This window comes from Osmerus eperlanus, chromosome 15 (assembly GCF_963692335.1).
Source record: "Osmerus eperlanus chromosome 15, fOsmEpe2.1, whole genome shotgun sequence".
NCBI lineage: Eukaryota > Metazoa > Chordata > Actinopteri > Osmeriformes > Osmeridae > Osmerus > Osmerus eperlanus.
In genome coordinates this window covers 5,018,759-5,046,670 of record NC_085032.1, presented here as the reverse complement: position 1 = coordinate 5,046,670, position 27,912 = coordinate 5,018,759, and the positions used below count along the sequence as shown (strand labels likewise).

The 27,912-nt window shown below is 46.4% G+C and overlaps 1 protein-coding gene across 2 annotated transcripts; it reads left to right on the top strand.

Moving 5' to 3' along the window:
- Positions 1–36: 36 nt before the first annotated feature.
- Positions 37–27,902, top strand: dipk2ab (divergent protein kinase domain 2Ab). Of its 2 annotated transcripts, none has more exons than XM_062479444.1 (4): positions 37–487; positions 7,724–8,649; positions 20,866–21,169; positions 24,913–27,902. In XM_062479444.1, the coding sequence occupies exons 2-4, from the start codon at positions 7,996–7,998 to the stop codon at positions 25,254–25,256; spliced, it is 1,302 nt and encodes a 433-aa protein (XP_062335428.1). In that variant the 5' UTR covers positions 37–487; positions 7,724–7,995; the 3' UTR covers positions 25,257–27,902. The 2 variants fall into 2 exon arrangements, with proteins under 2 accessions (XP_062335428.1, XP_062335429.1); XM_062479445.1 differs by having other exon boundaries at positions 7,721–8,649.
- Positions 27,903–27,912: the final 10 nt, after the last annotated feature.

Below are 27,912 nucleotides of genomic sequence, written 5' to 3'. Positions count from 1 at the left end.
AATCTCTCTATGTTGGAAAAAAGTCCGAATAGAAAATCCATTGTGGTGTTGAAGACGAGTGAGCTACAGATAGACGAGAGAAAATAATGCTCCGTTATTTTAACCGAGGAGAGCCCGAACCTTATCGGATGTACATGGATACCAATGCACAATATCGATATATTTATTTGTGATAATAATCGCAGCATTCAATCGGAAATATCCGGTAGATGAAGAGTTAAGAGCCGACATCACAACTGTTTATTTCACAAGCTAGGCTAACTGGCTAGTTTGAATAGGAGCTAGGAATTGAATCGGAGAGCTCGTTTGAGTTTTCTTGATAAGGGATATTAATCGTGCTGTGGGATACACGCTTCTTTTGTCTTTTGATTTTGCCGCTTGTGATACAAAGTAACCATCCCTCGCCTCGTAAGTAGACGCAACTTTAAAGAATGAGACAAGTCAGCACCAAGCATTGCACGGAAACGGAGTGAAGAAAGTCACACAGGTTTGTTTGACAGTTCTTACTATGTGTTTGTATTCGAAGCTTACGTTGACTTTAACATTGATTATTTCAATTTGGCAACAAAGCATGTGGGATCCATCTGTTTGGTTATTGTCTTTGCCATTTTATTTTCTGTTAATAGTATCTTGGCTACTTGGTGAATGTGTGTAGGCTAGGGCTATGTAACTCAATATGAGAAAATGGGCATCCAAGCAGCTTGCCTGTACCAGCGAGAACACCAACTATGCACAAGCCCCAACTATACTAGTAAACTACTCAACACGGCAAGGCATTTTGTGGTTCGCAATAGTCAACCTTAATTCACATTCACACTCAAGAAGCTTTTTGATGGCAACTGCATTGGCATAGGTATATTTTGCAGGTATATTTGTAGAAAGATATATTTTTACCCATTGTTGCCAACTTTAGCCTAAGGTGAAATATGTGGACTGAACTTGTTTGAAAAGACCAGTACAAAAACAATCTTGTATTGGTTTCAAATTTAGTCACAGTTTTCAGACCCTGGAAACAAAGTAATGGGATTCCACAGTGCTAACCTCATATTATGAATATGATCTTTGCATTAATCTTTCAGTGTGTGTGTTTGTGCGTGGCATGCACACGCACTCACTAACAAACTGACACGGACCACACACACAAAAATATTAATCTCTTACAGACAGATCAAATTTCCATCAATCAGAAGACCAAAGTTTACAAAACACATACTACTGAGCACACATTCGAGTGGTCAAAGGAATGTATTCATTATATAGGTTAATGTTTGTTGGATATTAATTTTTGACATCACATACTCATAAGTTCACTAGGTCACTGGAATATATTTGTAAGTTATTGATGATATAATCATTACCAAACATTGGGCAGTTGACAGTCATGACACAGTACCAGATATCAGAACAGACAAACATAAACCAACTATAAAAACAAAATGTTCAACTAGTATGCATACCTCAGGCCAGTGTGCAATTGCTGTAACAACAACTTGAGAGTTCATGCAATGTTGACTTTAAAGTAAACAGAGATGGGTTACAATTTTTGCTTTGTAGCTGGAAGCGCAGCATTGTATTTTCAGAAGTGTTTTCATATTGGCCTTAACAGTTCAATGAACCACAAACGTACAATACCTGCTTTACAGGACACCAACAGTGGGGAGCATCTTGTAAAGGGTTGAGTGTCTGCAGAACTATGAAAATACATTCATGTGCTCAGTCAACTCTAGAATTAACTAGTGTTAAAACTTGCTGCATGGGACAAAGCCAAGTTCCTGTAAAAGGAACTATAGGAAGAGTGTAGGTTAGTCCTCCTGTTTGGACATTCACATTTCACTTTTGGATTTCACTTCAGGTTAACATTTTATTGTATACTTGGTATGGAACATAGTTCTTGATTAAGTGGGATTTTTCTTTTTTTTAGATATTCCTATGCACTTAATTTACAAGACCAAAGCTGTCTTGTGTCTGGGCTGAGGGGGTTTTCATACAAATTTGCAATTCAATTGTATGGCAGTCTTTTGTGGTAGTCTTGATGCAGACATAAGCTCTGAACTCCTATCTAATTTACTAATATTTGTTATCTCAATTGTAGTCATTGTCTGAAGTTGGACCCAATATGAACGATCACATTGTATAAGTAACCTTCCCAAAACACACAGACGCGCACACACACACAAACACACACACACACACATTTAAAGTGACTTCTCAAGTGACTTGCCGCAGTTTGGAACAAATACGGCTGCATTGACATCCTCATTAAATCTGTTAGCATTCCGTTCTAGCCTGAGATAAATAGAAGAACGTTTGGGTTTGCGGCTAATTGGTGTTCATATTTGGAGGACTCAATTTTCCATTAGTCGCGTGTGTGTTCCTGTCGTTTGTGTCCATCCATCATTGTCTGCGCTTTCGTCCTGCGGAGGCATCCTGGCTGTGGATGAATGTTTTTGTGATCAAACATTATTGACTCCCCCAGTCGATAACCTTGGCAACTGTAGTTCTTCTTTCCAGCTCTAACCTCTCACTGCAATGGAGGGTAGACCGTGAGAGGGGCCCTGTGCATTGTGAGATGTCAGAAAATGACTGCAGCAGTGAATACGCTACTCATTCAGACGTGGACAACACAGTTTGCTTCAGCACCTTCCGGCGAATCGATGGATCTCTCCATCCTCCGTCCCTCCATTCCTGTTCTCTCTTCCTTCTTGTCCTTGTGTTTATTTTATAGACGCAATGCTACCTCTCATTAGTTCCCTCTCCCCTTTTCTCTCACAATTTTTTGTTCTTTGTCTCACTATCTCTTGGGCAGTATGTCTGTTGCCCTTTCTCTCTTTTTGTTGTAATTTTCTATTACACTATATTTCCCTATTTCACATATTTAATTGGTTGTGTGCACAACCAATTAAATTAATTAAGCATGTTCACCTCTGGCTTGACTCTTATTATATAATAATGAGGGTTAGCCTCAGGTGCTGATAGGGATAGTGAGCTTGGGAGTAGCCCAGAACTGATTTGGGTATTATCTGATCCAACAGACTTAAATGATCAGAGTGGTGCAGAGGGCTGTTGAAGAAAAAAAATACAAATGTTATCTTTTTACACCCACTTTCCCCATCCACATCATTTCATCATCATTTGTTAAAAACGTTACTTTTTAAAGTTTTTTTCTCTTCTTCAGGGTGTCATTTCGCACCTGCTCTGTCGTCTCACTCTTTTGTAATTTGTTTTCAAAGCAGCGTGGGGCCCATCGCACAGCCCCATGTCTTTTACGTCTCAGTAATGAGCCGATTTGCGGCTCTTAACATCTGCCAAAACTTTGAGCACGCCGAATGTGACACTCGGCTCCCATGCATGAGGAGACAGCCCCCCCCCCCCTGTCTCCCCCCCTTGTCCCCCTTAGAATCACGGCTCCTCGTCTTCGGACTACTTTACAGACTGTGCGAGTGTGCCTTGGAGAAACTTTTATTCATCACTTTTTGGCAGCCTCTCTTCCTGATGAGAGGTAATTTGGCGCTCACTCCAAACAGGGCTTTCCCTGAGTAGAGCACACTAATGTGAGGGCTCATAACCCCCCCCCCACACACACACACACACAGTTTGGGATGCCTGCCTGCGCCCTTCCCTGCATTAAAGGGGACTGACATGCACGGAGGCCTTGGGATGCCTAATTTCAAACACACGTTCCTGTGGGCAGAATGAAGTTGGCCCGAAGGAAAAACATTACTTGTTTTAGTTTCACTGCAGTTGTATTAGGGCCCAGCACATCTGTATCGGAATGAGCTACGTCTGGATGTAATCAAGGGCTAGCGCTGAACCTTGTCCATGCCGAAATGCTAGAAGGCTACTTTACCAGAGACACCCACTTAGTTTATTGCATGATACCCTGTCTAAGTAATTGTGTGCACACTCCAAACAGAAACAACAGGAACCAGGACTTTTTCTCTATTTTCTTTTCTTCTATTCTTTTGCTGAAGTTATGGCAGTGCAACTCGAGAAAGAAGCTTTGCTTCAGTTTTCCTTTGTCGCTTGGCCCCGCAGCTCGCTGTGGGTGCTCACCGTGACTCGGCCTGTTGAATTCACACGTCGACAGCTTGAGCAGGTCTAATCCGCCCCGAGGTCAAAGAGGTCACGGAGCAGCAGGAGTCGCGCACACCGACCGTACGCGCTTCATGCTCTACATTTGAGGTATTCAAAGGATCTGATCCCCCTCTTCCTCCCGCTCTCCACCAAAACCGTAGAGCAATTTCCCCATGTAAGCCCCAGTGATTAGTAAGATCATGCCCGCCATACAGGTGGTCCTCCTTAGGTAACTGATGCCTGACACGTCCCCCTGAGAGCAGGCAGGTAAAGAGCGAGAGCCAAGCCTGGTGCTAATCTGTAGGAGCCTCAGCCAATGCATCTCATTACTGCTGGGACGCCGGAGCAGTTCCAGGGCTTGTTCCAGCCTGCCCTGACTCTCAGCGGTCGGTTCCAGAGAGGGTCAGGGTGGATTTGTAGCATCTCCTCAGACAAGGCAGAAGATCACTTCTGCTCTCTCAGCCTGAGATCCCAGCTCGACCCACATCTCCTCGCCCCCTGATCGGGGCCAGTGTCACCCTGTGATACGTGGTGCTGCCGGTGTCGGATGCTAAACGGCTCATCGAATGGAGGTCGTATCGTGCCAGGGATGTTCAAGTGTTCTCCTGAGACCATGAACAAAATCCGTCTCCGTTCACTCCTGCCATAGTTGTGAGAAAGACGTCCTATGTGCATCTTCTATACGTTTTTTTTTACCGCAGAGCCATCATTTTGTCCCTTGCTCACACCTTTGAGTCTGGCTCCACGCACTCTTCCTGTTTTCCCCCACTGCCTGTTGAATGTGAATGCAATGCACTTGTCTGGCCTGTCCTGCTTACTTTTTACTTTTCTCATTTTACTCTGGAGGGGCAGGGAGGGTGTAATGGATGATCAAAATATTGGTTTATGAGCTTTTCGCTTTAGGCAAGGTTTTCATGTGCTTTCACCTGAATCTTGAGTTTTGCCAATTAGCTTGCGCAATGAGATGTAATGTGGTCCATGAAATATAAATTGGGAAAGTTGCAAATGAGAAATACCGCAGGTACCACTTGTTATGTAAGCAAATCTACTGGCCATGCAGAAAGCAAAGAGGCTCCGTTTGTGTCACTTCTCCAATTGTTAATTTGGTTTCAGTAACCCTACGAAAGTAGTTTCGGTTTGCTGCATTTGCAGAGAAGAACCCAGAGCTTGGTGAAGCTTTCACATCCCCCATCCCATTAATATGCAGTGATTTCAGTGGTGTTCTTCTTGGCATCAGGAGTGAGGTGTGAAACATTGACGTGTGTGTACATCTGCTCGTCTTGTTCTCAGTCATGTTCTCCACCATTTACAGAGCGCTGCTCTGCAAAGAGGTCCCCATGTCACTTCAGATGTCGGCCATGACGCTTTGAGCGCAAGGCAAGAGTCAACACTTGCGATGATTCGAGTTTAGCTTTACTCCTCAGCTGGGCCCTCAACAGTCAGCCATAATGGGCATGTCGAAATTAGCGCTAATTGAGGACTGCCAATTTGCACGGTCAAAGCCATTGTCTGGCTCACAAAAGAGACTTCTAAGTGTAAAGTCTCAGCGCTACTTAGCAGATCAGGGTGGTGCAACATGCCTCTAAAGTCAACCCAGGTGGTTGAAAGCCTTTGTTAGGGAATTGTGTTGCCCTGGCATTGCTCTGCTAAACCCTCTCTAACTCCCCTGTGTTGCATTCATTTCCCCTGACTCTGCCTGACTGACTCCCTACGTGAACCAGAGTAACAGATGCATTCACACCATGCCTTTGGAGAATCTCTTCCTCTGTGTCTGTCTCAAATAAAAAAAAAGCTTTTTTGCCACCCTTTAGTGACACCAGCCATTTTCAAAGAGACAACTTCAAAGCAAGATTAAAACCAACCAGGAAACTCTGATCAAAGGTTAAACTTCCTCAGCATGATTCTCCGTATAATGCTGGGGTTCTTCCAATTGAAGAGGGAACCAATATGCAGAGATGGGCTATGCATCCATAATTTTAGCACCATTACAGTGGGAAAGTATATATATATATATATTTTATAACACATTTCCATTGAATGATTCAAACGAAACACTTCTGGACCGTACTATGGTGTTCATTTTAGGGCATCCTCAGATCTCAGACTCAAGTGTCAGACTCAAACGAAAAGGCATCAGGTCTCAGACCAAAAGTCGTCAGTTTCAGGCGAAACAGCATCAGTTGAAACGGCTTCAAACCAAACGGCCACAGAAAAAACCTCTGTCAGCCTCAGACAAAACTTTGTCAGAAAAAAAGTTGTCAGACAGCATTGTCCAGAAGCCAAAATTTGAGAGGCTCAATGGCACAATAACAGGCTGAGTACAGCTGCAATAACAGCTCGAGATGCTTCAGTCCATAAATTCTGTGGGTAAATTTAAATAATTAATCTGTTAAATTTTATTCCTACCTAGGGCTATGCACAGTTTCAATGTAAAATAGCTATTTCAGAATTGCTAGGCTTACTCTGTGGCTGTAAAGCAATCGCCATTAACGTATACCATGAAGGAAACGATTCAAATGAAAAATATGTGTACTATCACAGACCTTCTGCTAGTTTGTTATGTTTGACTAGCTAGCGAAGTTAGGTTAGCGACAAGTGGAGGCATTCATTTTAAATGTTCATAAAAATGTAAATTGCATTACTTCACTTTCTAACACAGTTTGTTTGTAGTAGTATCCATGCCAACCGGAGGACTAAACATGGGTTTACTTTACACAAGTCAACTAGCTTGCAGAAAACAACTATTTTGTATTATATCTCAAATAAGTTTGCTTGCTGTACCATTTAACAGAAACAACACCACAGCGGTATTCACTGTAAAAACTGCTATCTACTTTACCTAATTCGGAAAGCTAGTCAACAACTCCCTTATATATCTCTGACAACTTTTTTTCTGACAGTTTTGTCTGAGGCCATTTGGTTTGAAGCCGTTTCAGCTGATGCCGTTTCGTCTGAGACTGACGACTTTTGGTCCGAGGCCGTTTTTTCCGAGACACAATGCTGTTTTGTCTGAAGATGACAGAGGTTTTAGGCTACTCTGATGCCGTTTCGCCTGAGTCTGACGACTTTTGGTCCAAGACCTGATGCCTTTTCGTTTGAGTCTGACACTTCAGTCTGAGATCTGAGGATGTCCTAAAATGAACACCGTACTGGACAGACAGGGCCAGAGATAGCCAATGGACAGAACTTTCAGTGGATCATCAGCCAAATTTATTGGTAACAAAGAAAGGAAGTCGTCATCAGCTCTGTAGTTACATTTCTGTCACTTTACGTCTCACTTTTTCATCCTTTTATTTATATATATATATATATTTAGCAGGAGGGCTGTAAGAAGTTATTTCCTAAAGAAAGAGGGAGCTGGTAACAAATTTTTATAGCATCGTTCCTCCTCACAAAGTAATGTATTCGCTCAAACGATCCGAGCAATTATACTTTTTGAAATAATTTAATGTGCCACAGAAAGTACCTCTTTGTTTTATGTGAGATGTATGCAGCCACTGGAAGTTAAGTTGGGTCCAACAATGGAAAAATGAGTATTTCTCAAAGGTTATTCGGGAAGCAAAAGGGCCATATTCCATGTCTCAACTCTTGTGAAATGTATATTTTTCCTTGTATCCCGGTGTAATGTTCTCTCCCTTTTTCTCAGCAGATTTGGAGCCTGCTTGTCGAGGGTTCCAGAGACAGACCAAGGGGGGAACATGACTCACAGGCCTTTGCCAGAACCTGGCACAGGGCCCCTGTGCCAACCTAGGCCCTGCCAGTCGCTCCTCTAAGACGCCACCCCTTCCCCCTCCCCCCCAGTTCATCATGATGGAAAAGAAGTGAGGCTGTAGCCCCCCCCCTCCCCAACCAACTGCTCTCAACACTACTACCCCCCTCACCCTAAATTACCTTCCCCTCCCCCCACCCTTTCCCCTAAACATGCTGCGTTTCCTGCCTCTCAAGCTGGGCCGCCTCTACCGCTGTCTGAAGCTCCTGTTGGTGGTGGGGCTGTTTGTGGTCCTGCTCATGAACACCCACAGCCTGTTTGCCTCCTTCCAGAAGAACGAGCTCACCGACCGGCGCTTCATCAATCTCAACAAGTGCCCGGCGTGCTTCGGCACCAGCTGGTGCCGCAAGTTCATGAACGGCCAGGTGTCCTTCGAGACCTGGGGCCGCCTCCGATTCCTGGACGTCTTCAACGTCAAGAACGTTTACTTTGCCCAGTACGGCGAGCCGCGCGAGGGAACGCGCCGCGTGGTGCTCAAACGCCTGGGCTCCAACCAGGAGCTGGCTGACATCGACCAGAAGATCTGCAAACGGGCCACGGGCCGGCCGCGATGCGACCTCATACAGGCCATGTACAAGACAGAGTTTGCCCGGCTCAACGGCGACGTGAGACTCCTAACTCCGGATGTAGTGGAGGGATGGTCGGACCTGGTGCACTGCCCCTCCCAGAGGCTGCTGGACCGGGTGGTGAGGCGCTACGCTGAGACCAAAGACTCGGGCAGCTTCTTGCTGAAGAACCTCAAGGACACAGAGAGGATGCAGCTGCTCATGACCCTGGCTTTCAACCCGGAGCCGCTGGTTCTACAGGTAGATACACTCACAGCTACCCTCTCTCTCAGTGGGTTTTTTGATACAACAAACTGATAGGATGTGGATAGGATGTGGTTTGGAGGTTTTCAGGAGACTACAATTGAACTCCCTTTTTTGGGGGGGGAAGCTTATAATCAGCATGCAAGGTTTCTAACCATATCATCTCTCCACTTTTGATACTTTCTACGGTTAGCTTATTTCTGGTCTTCTCTGACACAATATCCCTGAATAAGAGTTTTCAGCAGACACTCACGGAAGCTAAAAACTGTTTATTCGTCAGCCACCATTTAGCTAGAGATTGGAAACAACTGCTCGGAATGGACTTATCTGCACCTTGAACTTCTGCCTCAGGCATCGAAGGCAGGCTGGTGAGGGTTTATGATTTGGTGGAAGCCTGTGCCCTCGGTACGGCTTCCAGAAGAATGGGAGTTGTCAGTGGATCAGGCCTGGGAGTAGGCTGGCCGAGCCCTCAGTAAATTACAGGGTGGGAAGCCGTCTGTTCCTCCCTCTGCTACAGATAGAAGGCCCTCATCCATCTTAAAAGCCCTACCCGAGTGCCTGTACCATCTTAATCGGAAAACACCCATACGGGTAGAAAACTGGTTTTGAGTGTAGTGGCCTTTCACCAAAGTTGAGGAATTTGTCCGTGTTGCGTATGTGACAGTGTATTTAGGGCAGTGGTGAATAATTTAGGACTGTCTGTGAATAGTCTGTAGTGTTTTGGTTTTTTTCATAACTGTCTCCTGCCCATGACATCCTTGAATAATTTTAGGCAAGAGAAGTGGAGTACTTTGAGATGTAAAGACTGGAAGGGTCACAACAGACAAACTGTACTTAGTAGTGAATCAATTGACACATAAATCCATGTTTATGTTGTTTCGTGTTTTCCAGTGACCTTGAGTCAATATGTCATCACTTGTCATTCCTTCCTCTTTTGTGTCAACTAAGATGGAGGTCATTTATATAATATCCCAACTTTCCACCTCCTTTTCCCGGGTCGGATTTACCAGCAGACAATCAATTGCAATTTCATTTGGCATTGACCATGTCTCGTGAGAGGTCAGCTCAACAAAGGGGTGGGCCTATGCAGACATTCAATATCTGCACTGACCTCCAATCCCTCACAAAGCCCCCAACACCTCCGGCATTTGGGAGGACAAAAGGCAAGATCAGACCTTTAGTCCACCCAATCTATACAATCTGATTAGCCTTGTGTGGTCTTTCTCATCCTCTTTCTTTCATTCTCTCTTTCTATCCATCTTTCTTTCACTCTATTACTCTCGTATCTCTTTCTCTCTCTGTCCTTCTCTTCTCTTCCCCCTCTCTTGTCCGCTCCACAAACCAGATAATTCTGTCAGCGTTCTAATGCCATTATGCCTGTGTTCAAAGGTTCGGGTGAATCATCTCCCTTGCTCTGCTGACACACTTGCTACCTGCATGACACAACGACACAGGCGCACATACACACACCTTCCCCCTCCTTCTGAACCCACAATGTGTGTTTGCAGGGACTCATGAATTATTGAAATGGTCCTGAACTTGTGAACTATAGGCAGGAACATTTGGGTCCAGGAACAGTGGACCTGGTGAAGAGACAGCCGCATTGGATTGTGGGTAAAGTGGAATCTGAAATTACTGTAAATGTGTCAAGGATCTGCTTTATAGGCACCGAAAGGGTATTTAAGTGCCTTGCACTATTCCCCTGGCCAGAATCAAATGAATAAAATGATCAGGAGAAAATTTGCAAAGAGACCTGGAGACCGGATGTGAGAGAAGGTTAGCAACTAACTGCACTAGACCATACAGAATTAATGATGTCTTTGGAGATTGCTCACAAGATGAACAGTGCTACTGTACGCTTCCACCTGTCTTCCAGCCACAGTAGAGGCAAGGGCGAGGCTTTCCATTTTGCTCCAAGCAGCAGGAAGACCAAAGACGAGCTTGACGCTCATGGCGTTGTAAAAAATAGTGTTAGACTGCTGAATCTGATAACACGTTACTTCTGCTGGATGTAGTCATTTGTCTTAGTTATTATGTTGAAAGTAGGCCTTTTTGTCCGTTCCAGTGGTCTACGGTATGTGCGGTCTACGGTGCATGTTTTCTCTTTTCCATTTGTCTCACTTTAAGCACACTCCACTGATGTCCCTTCTTCGAAATAGACTTCCCAGTGTCATCCTAGATTCATCTCTCTCTCTCTCTTTCTGTATCTCTCTCTCTCCTGCCATTCCCTCCCCCTCTCTCCCTCCATTTGCCTCATAGTGGAACAATGTGGCTAATAGTCCTGTACACTGCTCACTGTGAGCAGCACCAGAAAACAGCTTCTGTTTTGTCTTTGAAGCCGCAGGCAGTAAATCGGCCTGCTTCGTCTGTCTAAGAAACCAGACTCTCTTTGTCAGTGGAAACAGTCCGCAGTGTTGTTTTGGGCTTGGCCCACGATGCGTTTTCTCTTCACCCGTGGAATGGAAGCTCACTTCCCCCCTCTCTTCTATTCCCTACCCCTCACCACCACCACCCCCACCCACATAGAATACTGTTTAGCTTTTGGGAGCAAACGTTTTTTGGAACGACAAAACGAAAGCAGCCGAACAAGGAAAACCTTGTGAGGCATCGGGAGGGCCTACACGTCCATTTATGTCTTGTCTGCCGGGGTTGTTTTCAAATGCTGACCTGTACAGAAAGACAGTGTCTCTTGTGTTCTGTTGTGTCCGTTTGCGCAGAAGTTTCTCTTCCCACACGAGCCGCATTATTTGTGGTTTTAAATTATTGATACAGACCAGTGTCGAGAACGCTCCCTGTCACATTCGATAACGTTCCCCATCTGTTGGGCTCCTTTCCTCCTCATTGGCTCACAACAGCTGTTTCATCAAGCATCCCCTTTTCCCCTCCTACTCGCCATTTGAAGGGAAACTTTCTTGGAAATTACATTTTCGTCTGTTGGTTATCCCCCGGCTTGCCGAGTCACTCATGCATCAGATGATGGTCATGTTTAATAGACTATCCTGCCTCTGGTCATGTCAGGCCCCAGACTTAAATTAGCCCGATTTATCCCCTTCTGCTTCCGTACCGTCGGGTTTTGGGGGCTAGTTAGCCAGCAGCATGTGACTACCACTGCACCCACCACCCGCGCCTCCTCTCTCTTCGTGTGCTCAGCCAAGCCAAGAATAGGACGTGACAGGCCCGTGGGGTCGACTCAAGTCAAGGGTGCACTCATCCTCTTCCAGACGAGGGAAAATCTGCACTCTGGAGACAAAACGCCCCCCTCACGGCCCCTCCTCCCTCACCACACCCCTCCCCCGGTCGAACCCCCTAACCGCAAGGGGTTCACCTGACACCCGAGATAGTGTTACGCAGAAGCGTTTCCTTGCTGACTTTCCTACTTCAGGAACTTGTTGTTGTACATGAGATGAATGATATCAAGATGCAGAGGAGAAAGAGAGAAATAAAAGAGGAAAGAAAAACGGAACCGGGAAAGCTGTTTGCATCGCCTCCTCGACACGACCCCCGGCTTATCCTCCGTAGATTTCTTCTCTCCCCCCCCCCCCCCCCCTCCTGAACATTGGTGTTGTTCTCACGCGAACTAGAAAATAAACACTTGTCGAGATTTGAACAAACACACTGGCTCGCTTGTTTGCGTTCTTAAAAGCTTGCTGACTTAATGAGCGTCTGCTTAATTTAATATAATGTTTCACCCGTTTACAAAAAGCAGTCCCATAGCAAATCGATGGAAATCTCAGACGCCAAGATTTCTAGGTCACATCTCTAAATGGGAGATTGCCCGTTGATTGGTTTTCTTTTCTCAGTGACACCGCTCAGCGAGGTGGCTGAGCGGTGTCACTGAGGGACACTGAGGGAATCGGGCTAGTAATCCGAAGGTTGCCAGTTCGATTCCCGGTCATGCCAACTGACGTTGTGTCCTTGGGCAAGGCACTTCACCCTGCTTGCATCGGGGGAATGTCCCTGTATTTACTGTAAGTCGCTCTGGATAAGAGCGTCTGCTAAATGACTAAATGTAAATGTAAATGACCGCTCGCTCTCCAAACCCAGGCCAACGTCCCCCCCCGCCCCCTCTCTCTCTCTCCTACCCGCCCATCTGCCTGCAGCAGGCTGGGCCTAATCGGTGGCCTAGCTCCATTGGTAAACACTGATTTAAGTTGCTGGTCTCTGATTAAAATCTTTTGTTTCTCGTGGCCTGGGGGATTTCAGACATGCTTGGCCCACGAGAGAGAGGGCTTGTGTACGGCCGCTTAACCGGCCTCAAGTGCTCCCAAACCCCCTTTCATTATTCTTTGAGGCCTTTGTGCTCAGACTGAATCCTGTTAGGATAAGACAGGGTGTTATCTGGTGCCCGTCTCCCCTTTTCTTTTTTTTCCTTTTTTGGCCGGCCCTCCCCTGGTTGGTTAGAGGCCCTAGTGGAAACAGAAGGGGGGGACGGGGACGTGGGAGAAGAGAGAGTGTGTGGGTGGGTGTGTGTGCTGGTAGCACCAGCCAGAGCCCTTGTGGTGTGTTTTCTTCCCATTTTGAATGAGCCAGACTGCTCGCGCCACCCTAATCCTCTCTGCACACACACACCATGGACACACGCACACACACACCCAAAAGCCAGAACACCAGGCAGCTGTGTTTGGTTAGGTAAATGCCCGTGGCTCTTTCTGCTGTTTCAGTAGCCCCCCCACCCCGACCTCCTCCATTTCCCTCCCTCTTTCTCTCTTCCTCACCCCTTGCATCCTTCCTTTACGCCATTGTGTCCAACTATCCCAGAAAGCCTCTCAACAGCACTTCAATCCCAAGAGGACCCAATAATGTATTTCAGTTAGCGTCTGTTTCCCGAGCACTATAAAGCCCTCTCTTTGTAGTCCCCTGGATCGGCTAGCTGAGCCTACAATGAGGACCAAAGCCACATCACATGCGTTGACCTGCTGTAAATCTCGTCTGCCTTACAATGTCCTCTACCTAGTTTGCGGAAGAGAAAATAGGGGGAAGGAACAGGCATAAGGTGTCACATTTTTGCTGTTCCAGTGTGCAAAGGCTGATGGGAAACGTATTTTTAGCGACTTGCACCTATGCCAAAGTGTAGGCTAGCTTACCCCCCCCCCCCCCCCTGCCTATCAAGAGGTTCCGGGACTCAAACCCACAACCTCTCAGGTCTCAGGGCCAAACTCCTCTACCCCGGCGGCCAGCAATGCCACCTACGCAGAGAGTCAACTGCGACCCAAAGACCCTCTTGGATGAATTAATCCCGCTTCCGTCTACTATCAACAGGGATTTATGAGGTGGCCCCGGTGCACCACGGCTTAAAAAGGCACCTGGCCCAGGGTCTCGAGTAGCTGCCAGTGCAACTCGGGAAGGAGCTCCAGCATCCCGCATCTCTCATTTCTCATCCTGCTCTCATTCTCTCCTCTGAGACCGCGCTGCATCTGCTTTCTGCTCTCCTCCTCTGTAACCCATTTCTGTCAATAGGGGAACTGTGTGGAAGCTGAATCTCTCTCTCGTGGTGTTTCTTTCTCTCCCTTTCTCGTGCTTATTCTCCCACCATCACTTTCTGTCAACCGTCCACATGCTTTGTCCGTCTTTTCAATTCATGTCTCGCCTCATCCCTCCCTCCCTCTCCGTCGCACACAAACAAACGGATACCTTTGGGTGTCCGCAAGCACCTGGACTCGGAAGCCCGTGAATGCAAGGGCACGGAAATACCAGGGCACCGAATGCGTGCATTTACCTCTCTCTCTCTCTCTCTCTCTCTCTCTCTCTCTCTCTCTCTCTCTCTCTCTCTCTCTCTCTCTCTCTCTCTCTCTCTCTCTCTCTCTCTCTCTCTCTCTCTCTCTCTCTCTCTGCTTCTCCCTCTCTCTCTCTCTGCTTCTCCCTCTCTCTCTCTCTGCTTCTCCCTCTCTCTCTCTCTGACTCTCCTAACACGGCACTCAGACTAGCCACTTCCTGAGTCACACGTCTAGAACAGAGACTCCCTCCGTCATGTCTCGCTGGGGGGGTATGGTGGGGGGTTGGCACAAGGGTAAAAGAAAAAAGAGACGGAGAGGGAGACAGGGGAGGTGATATCTTCCAGAAAAGTGGAGTTAGCTGTTCTCCCCTGTGGGGGCTGCAGTTCTTGCTGGGGGCTGGCTGGGGCCTTTAAACTTAAATAGGCTGCAAAATGCCAGACGGGCTTTGTCATGAACCCTCCAGACACAAGGTCAACAAACAGGCAGGAGAGAAAAGGCCAGGCGTTTAGAGGCCGAGCAGGGGGTACTCGCCCTCTTCCACGTTCTGTCTATCTCTGCCTGTCTCTCTGCCTGTCTCCCAATCTCTCTCTCTTTCTCTCTCCCACTTTCTGACGATTCAAGCCTTGTGGTTAACTGAGCAGGTTCGTCAGACTACGTAGCATGGGTAAAGGTTAGCGGATGAAGTGTTTGTTGGGCTGCACGGTGATGTGTTTGTATTTGTGTGGGTGCGCACATCACGGCTTTTTGCATTCCCATCTTAGAAGCTGCTTCCTGTTGAACGGCCTACCTGTCTGCCTGCATGCCTGCCTGGACGCGTCTGTTGTCGAGCCCAAGTATTTTGATGAGGGCTGGAAAATGCCTGGAATTTAGTCACGCCCAGCCGGCACCTTTTAACGGGGAAATGCTAGCCGCGCACATGAAACGTTCTGGCGGCTAGCTGCTAATTCCCATTGTGTGTAATGAGAGGGAAGTGGCTGTGGTTGCGGGATGTGGGGCCTTGGTCTTCTTTCAACATTTTAATGTACATGTACACGTGCATCAACGTGTGTGTGACGCTGAAACCACCAGTCTCTTTCAAGGCTTGCTTTCCAAGCTGTGTCGTGGTTCCTGATTGTGTTGATTGGCCTCACAAATGGATTTCCCCGCCCTTGGATGGCTACAATTTCAAGTATTCATCTTCCCCACACGAAAACACTCACATTATGTACACACTAGTCCTACACGTGCTCGTATAAACACACACACGACAGGGATACACACAGATGCATATAGTCAGAGACACTTTAAAGGCCTACACAGACTCTCCTCTGAGTGTGTTCTGCAGAAGGGCATTCCTTTGTCGACAGATGTCAGGACGCAGGTGTGTGTTCCTGTGCCTCTCGCTCCACTCGTTTCATCCCCTCCTCTGGAGGCTGCCCATTTGTCTGTGGCCCTGTTTCATTTCAGACCACTCAAATCCTCCCTCTGGAGGGACTGGGCGTTGTGTGTAAGTGTGTGCGTCCTGGCTTGCACAAGTGTGTGTTTGTTTGTGTGTGTCCTTGCAAAAGTGTTAGTGTGTGCACGTGCACAAGTGTGTGTGTGCACGGGTGTGTGTGTGTGTGTCTTCATTGTTTACATCAAGAGTATGATTGATTGATTAGACTTTTAATTTACCGCAATAGGTGGTCATTACAACCCCATCACTTGCGATAGTCATTTATTTGATGTTTCCTCTCTAGATATAGATAGATGACTCGGTTGTGTCATTTCAATTCTGTGCCATGAAATCATAATGCGTGAACAATTTTAACAGATGGCTCTGACAGTGGGGTTTGATACATTATACATTTCCTAAGCAGGGGAGAAACACTCTTTATCAAGTGACAAGAGCAGGGAATTCTCCCAGACCCATAAAAGCAGTGATAGTCTCTGGGACGTGTCATTGCCAATTGTGCTCCCCCAGCATTTCTGAATGCCCCACAGCCCAGAGGTTGAAGGAGATTGGGAATAGGTATCACTACCCTTGTTGTCTGAGACTAATATGCGCACTTGTAGACACGCTCAAACACGCGTATACACACACACACACACACACACGTACTTTGAACACACTGATGTGTATCTGAAGAGGATTTCAAGAACTGAGCAAACCGTGTGAAGCTGTGAAGCTCTCCGTCGCCACACAGTCTCTCTTCGAGGTCTATTCCGTGACAAAGTGCAATGGATGTAATATAAGGCTTTCCAATTTATTTCACCTTGTCAACGCCTCATTGCGGACGTTAATGACTTCACCAGAGTTACCGCTTAGTAGAGCGAAGGGAAAAATGATTGGTCGGTCGCACCGGGCATTTATCTACCCCCACTGTATGTGTTGTTCTTTTCAAGTGGTTTGGTGCCCAAAATCCTGTTCAATAGCTCGTAACAGCTCAGTTTTGCCAGGAGGCCTACATTTTCCTTTCAAAAGAACTTCCAAATTTGAAATAAGTATTATCTGCTTGACAATATTGTAGTTGTCAAGGAGGTAAAGTCTCTTTTTCTCAAATATGTTGAGGGACTTGAGGGAATTTGACAGTTTTGAAAGGCTTGTGAAAAGACTTGTGCCCAAGTAAAGAGAAATTCAACTTCAGCGAATACGACAATACATCCACCACTTAATAATTATGCCATGTTCAAAAAGAGCATATTGTAATGTTTTGATCAGGTTACATTTACATTTAGTCATTTAGCAGACACTCTTATCCAGAGCGACTTACAGTAAGTACAGGGACATTCCCCCGAGGCAAGTAGGGTGAAGTGCCTTGCCCAAGGACACAACGTCATTTGACACGGCCGGGAATCGAACCAGCGACCTTCTCATTACTAGCCCGATTCTCTAACCGCTCAGCCACCTGACTCCACTCCAGGTTAATGGTAGTGGGATTGACAACTGTTTTTGAGGACCACGTAACAGGCACAGACATAGGGCCAGGCGGTTGGACGTGACGGCAGAGGCATCCTCATGATGAAAGTGTCAGAAAGTAGCCTTAGGGTGTCTCTTACCCTCTCCTCATCTCTCAACCTCACTCCCGTCTTCTCTCAACCACACTCTCTCTCTCTCCCCTCCTCTCTCAACCGCACTCTCTCTCCCCTCCTCTCTCCCCCCCCCCCCCCCCCCCTTGTGTTTGCTGGAGTGGACGGAGAGAGACTGGAAGGGAATGGATCTCTTTCTCTCTCACATGCATACAAATGCTCATTATCTTGTACACTTCTCTCGCTACTCATCAGCTTTCTTGGCGTGACATTTTTTATACAGTGTTGCCAAAGCAGTCCAAAGCCAAGATGAAGACATGACAGGAGAAAAAAGGCACCCTAAATCAGACAGCTAGACAACGTTATTATGTAAGAGGCCTGCTAACACACTGTTTGTGTGTAAGGGGTAAGTCTACGGTATCTCTCTTTCTCTCCCCTTCGATTTCTTCAGGGAGTGGGGTATTTGACAAAGCAGGTTGAGCCATTGGGTTGGCAAGCAAACCTTTGTCAGCACACCAAAACCTGTTTAGATTTGCAGACAGTAATAAGAGATAAGGTCTGAGGCACCAGTCCTTAATAGGGATGTCCGACATAATCTCGAGTTTAAAATTAATCGTCCTAAATGAACCGAGGGAAGTATGAAGCCATTTCAAATATTTAGCCTGTAAAGTCTGTAATCCTGCTTAACAAAAACCTAGGGCTGGGTCCAAATACTCCTAAGAGGATTCGTGTCCTGTCGAATTCACAACACAACAGCACATTTTTCATCTCTTTTCTCCTGTTGAGTCACGGGTTAAAAATGACTGCATCGGGAGTGTGGAGAAGAGTGGTTGCCTGTCCTAGCGTAGCACATTTATATTTTTATATCAATATATTGGGGGGGGGACATTTTGACCAGATTTGAATATTGGGGGGATATATATTATGATTACGGCCTTGGGTCACTGACATTTAAGACGCGCCAAGCAAAGTTTGGGATCACGCGCGCAAAGATCAAGATCGGACTTGGAAAGTACCCAGACAGTTCAACTCAGAAATAGGAGGGAGGTTACATATATTTGGGACACACCAAAGTGCGGTGGCCGGACAAACAGTCGAGGGACTGAGAAGTAGGGAGAGTAGTTTCTGGAAGTTAAAGAGTGCTACTTAGGCAAGCAGACTCTGTCTGGCCCCTCATTGATTGAGTCACCTCAGGGAGTCAGCCTTGACATCGCTAGCCTACACTCAGCCTGCCTGTGTCCTCTGCTGTTCATTCAGTTCCGTTTAGCTTCCTATCTCCGACGGGGAGGTCACCCTGTTTTTTACAATTGGATTTAAATGGAGATTTAATGACAGGCGGTGTGGGAAAAAGACAGGAAATTCTAGTCTATTTGACAGGGGGAAACTGAATAGAAAGGTTAGCTTGTCAGTTTTATGTTATGGGTTTGCATAGTTGATTCTGAACTTTCAAAGGCATGTTCTTTTTTTATTCGGCTTGTTTCATCCCATTCCACAGTGTAATAGAACTCTATAGCCTAACTTGTTTTGCTGAGTCACTCTTCAGCACCAGTTATGGTTGGCGTAGGCCATGCATGCATCCGAGTTTAGGAACGGGTTAAATGATTAGAGTTTCGCAAGCAAAACTACTTAACCTCCAACAAAGGAGTATAGGAGAACCAGAGAAACGCCAGATACGCTAATCGTCCGTTTTGCTGAGCAATTACACGTTAAGCGCTCTCTCCGTCCATTACCTGATACCCACAATCCAACATGGCATGCTCAACCATCTTTTTATTCCGTACGCTGCAGACATTCTGCTTGGAGACACTGGAGGGGGTTCACTTGAAGTGTAATGTTTTTAAATAATTTGTATCATATGAAAATTTCAACAGCGTAAGCCATATATATTTGAACATGTTATCCACGCAAATTGAAAAGGACGAGCGCCAGGGGGTATCAGATTTCCACAGCGGTAAGGCGAGAAGCAACGTTCGCTGTTGTTCACACTTCACCTGCATGGCTAGGTGTGTCTTTGTCGCTTATCAGCGGGGGTTATCCGGTTTCAGGAAGGCGAGGGACTCTTTTACTTTAGTCCTGTTAACTTTTAAGGCTGAGAGAGAGGGATACGGAGGTAGAGGGAGGCTGGAGGCTGTCGCAGTTATGTATGTTGGAACATGAACATCCATTAAGGGAAGATGTGGCATAGAGATGACTGTAATAGACTGCCTAGTTTACAGCAAAAGTCTGGGGTAAAAGGGGAGTTCTCTTTTTCTTCATTTCAACATCAGTTTTTTTTCTTTTTCTTCACCCTCTTTCTCGCTTGAAGTTGTTTGGCCAAGAAACAGGCTGAGCGTGGGAGAAAGGGGAAGAGAGGCTGAAGGAAGGAGGGAGAGTTGCAGAGGGATGTCTGAAGATAGAATTGGTGAGACAGGAAGAGACTGTGGGGTGGAGGAGCAGTGAGAGAGCGAGAGCGCAAGAGAGGGAGAGGCAGAGCAGTAATGAGATATAGCTCGTTCCTTAGAGGCCTGGACAGTTCACCAACTACAGCTGCCTCACACTTGCCTCATTTGTGTCGTGTGTGTGTGTGTGTGTGTGTGTGTGTGTGTGTGTGTGTCGTGTGTGTGTGTGTGTGTGTGTGTGTGTGTGTGTGTGTGTGTGTGTGTGTGTGTGTGTGTGTGTGTGTGTGTGTGTGTGTGTGTGTGTGTGTGTGTGTGTGTGTGTGTGTGTGTGTGTGTGTGTGTGTGTGTGTGAGAGAGAGAGCGTGTGCTCGCTCGCTCAGTCATAGCCTATGTGCTTGCCTGTCACACCATTACAACCTATGGTTGAAATTGAAATACCTTCAGGGATGTGTAACAAAGATAGATTAGCAATAGCAAAACAGCTCTGCTTGCTACAGTACGTTGTAGTACAGCTTCCTGAGGTCTTCCCTCGTGAACTTTTATTGCATGGAAATCCGTTGGTTGAAACCAGCAACAACTCTGCTGCAGTTAATTTACCTACCAGTGACTACCATGACTACACATTACCTTACCATGCTAATTCATTTTAGAACTAATCGACTCATACCACTCCAAACACTTATAATCCAGTATACATCTGTGAGAATGGCTTATTGGGTTGTTGACATTGTGCTGATATGGCTTACTCTTTATGAAACACAATCCGTTATAGCAATAGCTAGCCACAACTCTCACAAGTATGTTGCGTTGCAAAAGGGAAAAGCCAGGTTTATTTTTATTCCAGCAATTTCCAGCTCTAGACTTTCTTTTTTTTCCCTATCATACCTTACTATCTCCCTATTCTTTCAACCAGTGCCGCCTATACATAAATGACTAAATGTACATGTAAACAAACGATATCCGACAGTCAAAACAGTGTCTCCCACTCTCCTTTGCTCTGCTCATCTCTTCTAATCTCCCCACAGCCTGCAACTTTCCCTTTAGGGAGGCTCTGCCCCACACACACACATACACAAACACACCTTTCTTCTCAAGTTTCAAGCAGAAAAAACTCCTCTTTGTTCCCCTTCCAGAGTTTTCCGTCTGACGAGGGCTGGCCTTTCGCCAAGTACCTGGGAGCGTGCGGGCGCGTGGTGGCGGTCAACTACGTCGGTGAGGAGCTGTGGAGCTTCTACAATGCCCCCTGGGAGAAGAGGGTGGACCTGGCACGCCAGCTGATGGACATCGCCGAGCAGCTGACCAACAACGACTTTGAGTTCGCCCTCTACCTGCTGGACGTCAGCTTTGACAACTTTGCGGTGGGGCCCCGGGATGGCAAGGTCATTGTGGTGGACGCCGAGAACGTTCTGGTGGCCGACAAGAGGCTGATCAAACAGAGTGAGTTTTTGTTCACACGCACACTGCGGTATCGGTTGGTGAGTGTTGGGAATCGGGAATGTTGGTGCGGCGGGTGTGATAAGGTGGTTTTGTGTGTGTGTGTGTGTGTGTGAGGGGGTGCGCACACTTGCTTACTTGCCTGCCTGTTTTGTGTCCTCGGTCCTGTCTCTATGACAACCGCTTTGTGTGTGCATGTACCCAGTTGTTTTGCTGTGCTCTTTTTCCATCCTTGTCATTACCCCAACCTTCTGTCTCCCCTGACGGGTTTCTCACCCATTGCCAGACCAGCGGCAGGGACTTTTCTGCTGAGTCGCAGCCAGGCCACGCTACATTAGCCGACCACTTCCTTTAAACAGTGAACATCTCACACAGAGATCAGCATGTTCATTTCCATTTAGCAGACACGCGATTTACAGTAAGTACAGGGACATTCCCCCCGAGGCAAGTAGGCTGAAGTGCCTTGCCCAAGGACACGTCATTTTACACGGCTGGGAATCGAACCAGCAACCTTCTGATTAATAGCCCGATTCCCTAACCGCTCAGCCAGCTGACTCCCTTATTGCAGTCGCCATTGTATTTTTTCTTCACTTTTTGCGTGCCACCTAACATTGTGTGTGGTTTAGGTTTTATGCAAGCTGGAAATCCCAGGCCTCATATGTCCTAAGGAAACAGTTTTGTATCACCTTTTGTTTTTTTGTATGACAAAGATGCATGTCAACGCCAAGGCAAAGCCCAGATCCTTCTCCAGATAGCTACAGTAACTTTGCCCCAGTCCCCCCCACCCCACTTCAAAACATAACTGATAATCCAAAGATAGCCGAGCTAGCTCTATATAAAGGGAGGACAACATATCTTTAAAACACAGGTGTCGGGTTGCCAGGTTCTGCTCTCCCCAACCCTAGCCTCCCTCTTCTTTGAATGCTCTGCCGTGGCAGGGGAAAGGCCACAGATGTGTCCCCCCTCCCCGTTGAAATCCTATTAAAATTATAAACCATATGTGTCGGTGGGGGAGAGGTGCCACTGTGCTGTGACAGATATGAGCTTCTCTGCGTGTGTCTGAGACAGAGACAGATAGGGGGGAAATATTGTGACAAACACACAAAAAGATAAAGTGCTGGCCAAAGTACAATGTCTGTCGCCCGCAAACAGCAGATTGATGCTCGGCAGGTTTTTGCGTCTGAGCTTATTTGTTTTCCTTGGTTGTGTGTTCCTGAACACGTTTCCATAACCCACAACTCTCCCCACAGAATTCAATTTCCATTGTGTGTATGCGCGTTTGTGGGTCGATCGGCCATTTTCACACAATAGCCGGAAAGCCCCGGTGTGCTACGCTAGCTATAGCTTAGCATCTGCCTGGAAGGTGGCAAAAGGGACTCTCTTTGTGCGACGCTAAATTGGCGGTTGCCCTTCTCAAGCTGCTTAACGGCGGCAGCCATTGAGAGTTTAAGCCAGGAAGTTGAGACTCCGCGCCAGCGTAAGGCAGGAAGAGGGGGGCAGATGAGCCTCGTAAAATATACGAGGTCACAGCACCGTCGTGGCAGACGCTAGGCAGCGGGGAGCGGACAAGCGCTAATCATGTGTGTAGCAGATTTCATTGAACAACAATCAGAAAAATGCGACGGAAACCAAGTTCGGGAGGGCCCAAGTGTGAATCTCATCAGTCTAAACCGAGGTTTATTTGACTTGCAAATCAAACATGTGGGATTGCGTTGTCTGGCTTCTCTCTCTCTCTCTCTCTCTCGCCCCTCTCTTGCCCCTCTCTCTCGCCCCTCTCTCTCTCTCGCCCCTCTCTCTCTCTCGCCCCTCTCTCGCCCCTCTCTCGCCCCTCTCTCACCCTCTCTCTCTCTCGCCCCTCTCTCTCTCTCGCCCCTCTCTCACTCTCGGCTTCCATTCTTGCATATTAATATAGTGGGGCACACAGTGGAGTTAAGAGCGGCCCACTAATACAGACATTTAAATGAATTCGGTGCTCCTCGAGGGTTTAACGCTGTCTGTTCTTGGAGAGACATGCTAGCACGTGCACACACTTGCGTCGTGTTTGAACGCTCATGGCATGGTTATCAAGCATATCTCTATCCCATATGCCAGAGGGTAGGAACACACACACACAGTAGTCCCACTCTGGGTGGTCAATAGAAATGCGGGAATGCGGACAGTCCTTGGTTTCTCAACAGAGACTATCCAGACTTTCTCATCCAGTATTTACAGCACATATTTGAATTGGAAATGACAAGGTTTGCTTTGGAAATGTTCAGGCTTAGTTTTTTTCTTTCTTTCAGAGGTCAGGGAAACAAACTAGGGAGAAGTGTGATGGGAGCAGATGCATATATACACGGCTTCTGTCTGTTCTCCAACTCAAAGCACTTCCTTGCGATGCTCATCATTGTCCTTGATAATGACCCCTACCCTACACACATATATAAGTATATTTCTCAGTAGACGTTAGACAGACACGCACACATTTCTTTGCCAGTCACTGTGCTGTGAAAATGGGGCACTCTCCTGATGCCACCTGTCAGTCAGTGTTGATATGTGATGCATGGACGACGACTGAAACCTTAATTGCCTTCCCTGCGGCGCGCGTGTGCGTGCGCGCCTGTGTGCGCGCCTGTGTGAGCAGAATTAGGTGTGCAGCGCGCGTGTGTGTGTGTGTGTGCGCAGCATTGTGTGTGTGTGCGCGCATGTGTGGGGGGTGCAGAGGAAAGATCTGTCTTCATCTCAAACACTGATTGAGCAGGATGGGCCTTGTTCACCTTGGAGACCAGTGGAGGGAGGAGGGGCTCCCAGAGCTGACGGAGCAGCTGTGAAAGTTAGATCGAGTTGTTCTGACTGGGCCGGAGGAATGCTGATACACTGATTATGTGTTTGCTTCCTCAGGGCCCCCCCCTCATACACTCACTCACACACACACACAGAGGCAACTACAGGCGCACAATTGTTTCTATCGATCTGTTTTTTGAATGCAACACCAACAGCTTTTTCCTCATTCCGACTTTTTTTTGCCACCTCTAACCGACCCTCCCTAGGCCACACACACATGCTGATACTGTCGCTCAGACAGGCAAAGTCATACGCAGTAGTGAGTTAACATTTTCTTTGCCACCTAAAAAAAACATTTGCGTACACTGACAAAATGACGCCCTAAGGTAGGTGGAGCCCTACCATGACACTCAACTTGTTTCCTGCTTGTAAAATACCCCACCTTTTAAAATTGTAACCCTTCTGCCAAAAGAGTTTTCCTATAACCAACATGCGAGAGTGTCTGTTAAAATGTTTGTTTTTTAAATAGGTGCCCAACGTGACTACACTTTAACTTCAACTAAGTTTAAATTGCTTTCTTCCATGAAATGGTAGATTGTGTTACGTGATCGGCTCTTCGAATCCAGAGGAATTTCCTGTAATTGGCTGTGAGACCAAGGAGCTAGAACAGTTGTCACATCTTGATCTATTGAGTTTATTTTTCTCTGTTCTCTTTTTTTACTCCTCTACTCCTCTATACCTCCCATTTCTGAGAGGAAACGCACACAGCCAGATGTAATTGGCCACTTTTCGTATTATCCCACCAAATACCATTGAAATGTATCATAGGCCATTCACGGTGACATATCATGTATTGTTTGTTTGATCGTCAATGACATCTGAAATATGGAGTGTATTTTCAGGAATGGATTTTAACCAGGACAATGTCATTTCTTCTTCGCTGTGTTCTAACCATTGTCTATTGCCTCCCTCTACCTCAACAGACAAGCCGGAGAGCTATGACGTGTGGTACGAGAGCCGCTTCGAGGACTGCGACAAGGAGGCATGCCTGTCCTTCTCCAAGGAGTCGCTGTGCTCGCGCGTCACCGTCGACCACAACTACTACGCCGTGTGCCAGAACCTTCTGTCGCGCTACGCTACCTGGAGAGGCACGACCGGCGGCCTCCTCCACGACCCCCCTGCCCACGTAGCCAAAGATGGCCAGCTGGAGGCCCTGTTGGACGAGTGCACCAACCCCAAAAAGCGCTATGGACGTTTCCAGGCGGCCAAGGAACTGCGCGAGTACCTCACCCAGCTAGCCGCTAGCTTGTCGGCTACCGCTAGGTAATGAACGGAGTTAGCGTTAGCCTGGAGTTTCAATCCACTGACCCCTTGACTGAGATTTGAACCCTGCCTCCCCCCACTGTCCTATCAGGAGGAATTCCTACCCATTTGCACGGCCGCAATGTTTGAGAACTGCACCAGGAGAACAGTTTTCGTTGTTTCACCTCTGGTTTACATGCTCTAGACTTTGATTTCATGGCTGCACGTGAATAAGAGGACTAAGAGGACTATCCCTGCTCCAGAGGCAGGTTTGTAGCCCTTGGAGTGAGGGGGTACGTAGAGTTACAGAGGAGCTCCTCACAGAGCTTTGACACTAGGCGAGGCTAGGCTAACGTATCAGTGGGTGTCCAAAACGTCAGCTCAGACAGTTTCACTGCCTCATGCCTCTGCTTGCTCAACCAGTCATCAGTCTGCCGGCCCAGTCTGTCTCTTTCTGGAATTCACATTTGTTTTAGACATTGGAATCTTTACACCTTGTAAATGATTGTTTCTTTTTTTTGTCCCATATTTCTTGTGCTTTTTGTTGGAGGGGTCAGATCGTCGAAGGCTCACATTCGCATCCGGCAGTGGTGTTTTCTGAGGGGGCGCTGCAAGGGAAGGTAGCTGAAATCTGCTGCAGTCGGCCAGCTGTAAACGTCTGGTCGCAGCAGGGAGGAGGGAAATGGGGAGAGAAAGAGAGAGACGGTAACAGTGTCACGCCGTAACGAGAAAAACCCTTGACTGCGATAAAAGTCCTACTTCCTGGTACTCTAATCAATCACTCGATTTTCCAGTTCCCCTGGAGTCTGGCAATCAGTGTTTTTATACACGAGGTTAGAGAAAGAAAGATGGAGACAGAGAGAGACAGGGATAACAAGTGTAGTACCAGAGACAGAGCAAGCGAGAGTTGTACATAGGATAACAGAAAAGGAACGATGATTGGACTGTGGTGGTCCAACAATGCAGATGCGCATATACCAAAGAGGCTATATGTTACTCTAAGGAACCTTACCCTATTTTGCCCTACCTTCCCATCCCCCTTCCCCTCCTTCTCCCTGTGCTGAAAAGCAGACACTCATCCCTCCAGTTATGCGACACTAGAGATGCCCAAAGGAGCCCCAGTGTGAACACAATCTGCAATGGAAATCAATAGGAATGTCAGTACAGTAGGGCCCTCAAATACTGGCCAGCCTTGGAAGTATTAAGCAAAAACCCAAGGCTTCTTTCCCAAAATATTCCTTAATCCAGATTGGCTTTGGCAAAAAATGTAAACCAAATCGAACTGATCCTATGTTTTGTCAGGTTGTCAATTTATTTTGATTGTATTTTCTAATTCGGTGAATATTTTGGGGAAACTAATTCCAGGTTTTGCCAAGATGAATCTGGGCCATGTCTCAATACTTTCAAGGAGCATCTTTGCCTGTGTGCTATCCTGCGCTAACACGGATTGTCACTAATTGATTCATTGTATGATAAGGTAAAACAATTGAAGAGGATTAGATAATTGGATGGACAAATAGACTATTACTCTGAATAAGATTGAAGAAATTGCATTTTCCAGTCATCAGTGGATTGGAGTGGAGGAAACACTGAAAGGAAGTCTTTGTCTGAGACCTGGCCTGGGTTGTGCATTGCCATTGCAGTGTTCCGCAGTGCCAGAGTCTCTTAATTGTCTGTAATTGATAAATGACTCACATTGTCTCATTCTCCCATAGGGGTTTCCAGTTACTGCTAACAACTGTTTAAAAAGGGAATGTGTGTATCCTGAATGAATATGGGTTATTTTCCCCCCCTTCCTTTCTCTGGCACGGGATATCCGGCCCTTGCATTTTCATTTGAACAGATCTGGAATATTTAGTTAAATAAAAAATAAGATGTCCTCACAGCTCAGCATCACTTTGGGCAATCAAGCTTTAAGTGTGCTATGTTTTTTAATCTGCAGCAAATGATTTTACACTTGGCGAACCAATAAATTAAAGCATAATCACAATATACGCTCATTCGGTAATGGATTGCGAGCAATCTAACTCAAACTTTTACCACATGGCCGTATATTTGTTTAGCCAATTTCACCCATCGCTGTGCTGTAGACCAGAAGGTATACAATGGAGTGCTATGCACTAAACCCATTCAAGGAACATAGACAGATAATCATTTCAGATCGATACAAACCGTCTTACCCAATAAAGATTTAGGAGAAAGGAAGCAAATACAGATGTTGCCTATTTTGCAAAGTCATGGGGAGTTGAAAATAGACCCTATTTGTTGGGAAAAGCAATAAAGATTTGTTATTGGGTATTACTGGCAGTTATTATTATTTTATTTTTTTGAATCTCCTTTGTTGTATCAGGTATTTCTGTTGTGTTCTGTTATATTCCCTAGTCTCAAAGTACACCACTCCCCATCTGGTTCACTAGTTGGAGAGATTTGTATGTGCGTAAATAACTGTCCGCTTTTGTACTGTAATTTTTTCATTTGAGTATTATATCAGCATTGTCTGATTTTACTGTGCCTTTCATTCAAAAGTTGTATTGACAACTTTTTAGTGGGTTTAAATAAAATATATGAAGATATATATATATATATATACTTCCCCAGTGCACTTTGTTTTTTAGTTTTTTTCTGTGTTGGTGACTTCAATTTACATTAAACTTACTCTACCCGAGTGTCTGCACCAGAAG

Bases quoted from the DNA above. Each gene is read 5' to 3' on its own strand.
- dipk2ab (XM_062479444.1), top strand. From the start codon at position 7,996: ATGCTGCGTTTCCTGCCTCTCAAGCTGGGCCGCCTCTACCGCTGTCTG. The intron at 8,650-20,865 runs GTAGATACACTC...TTCCCCTTCCAG, and splicing joins CGGAGCCGCTGGTTCTACAG to AGTTTTCCGTCTGACGAGGG. The intron at 21,170-24,912 runs GTGAGTTTTTGT...CTACCTCAACAG, and splicing joins CAAGAGGCTGATCAAACAGA to ACAAGCCGGAGAGCTATGAC.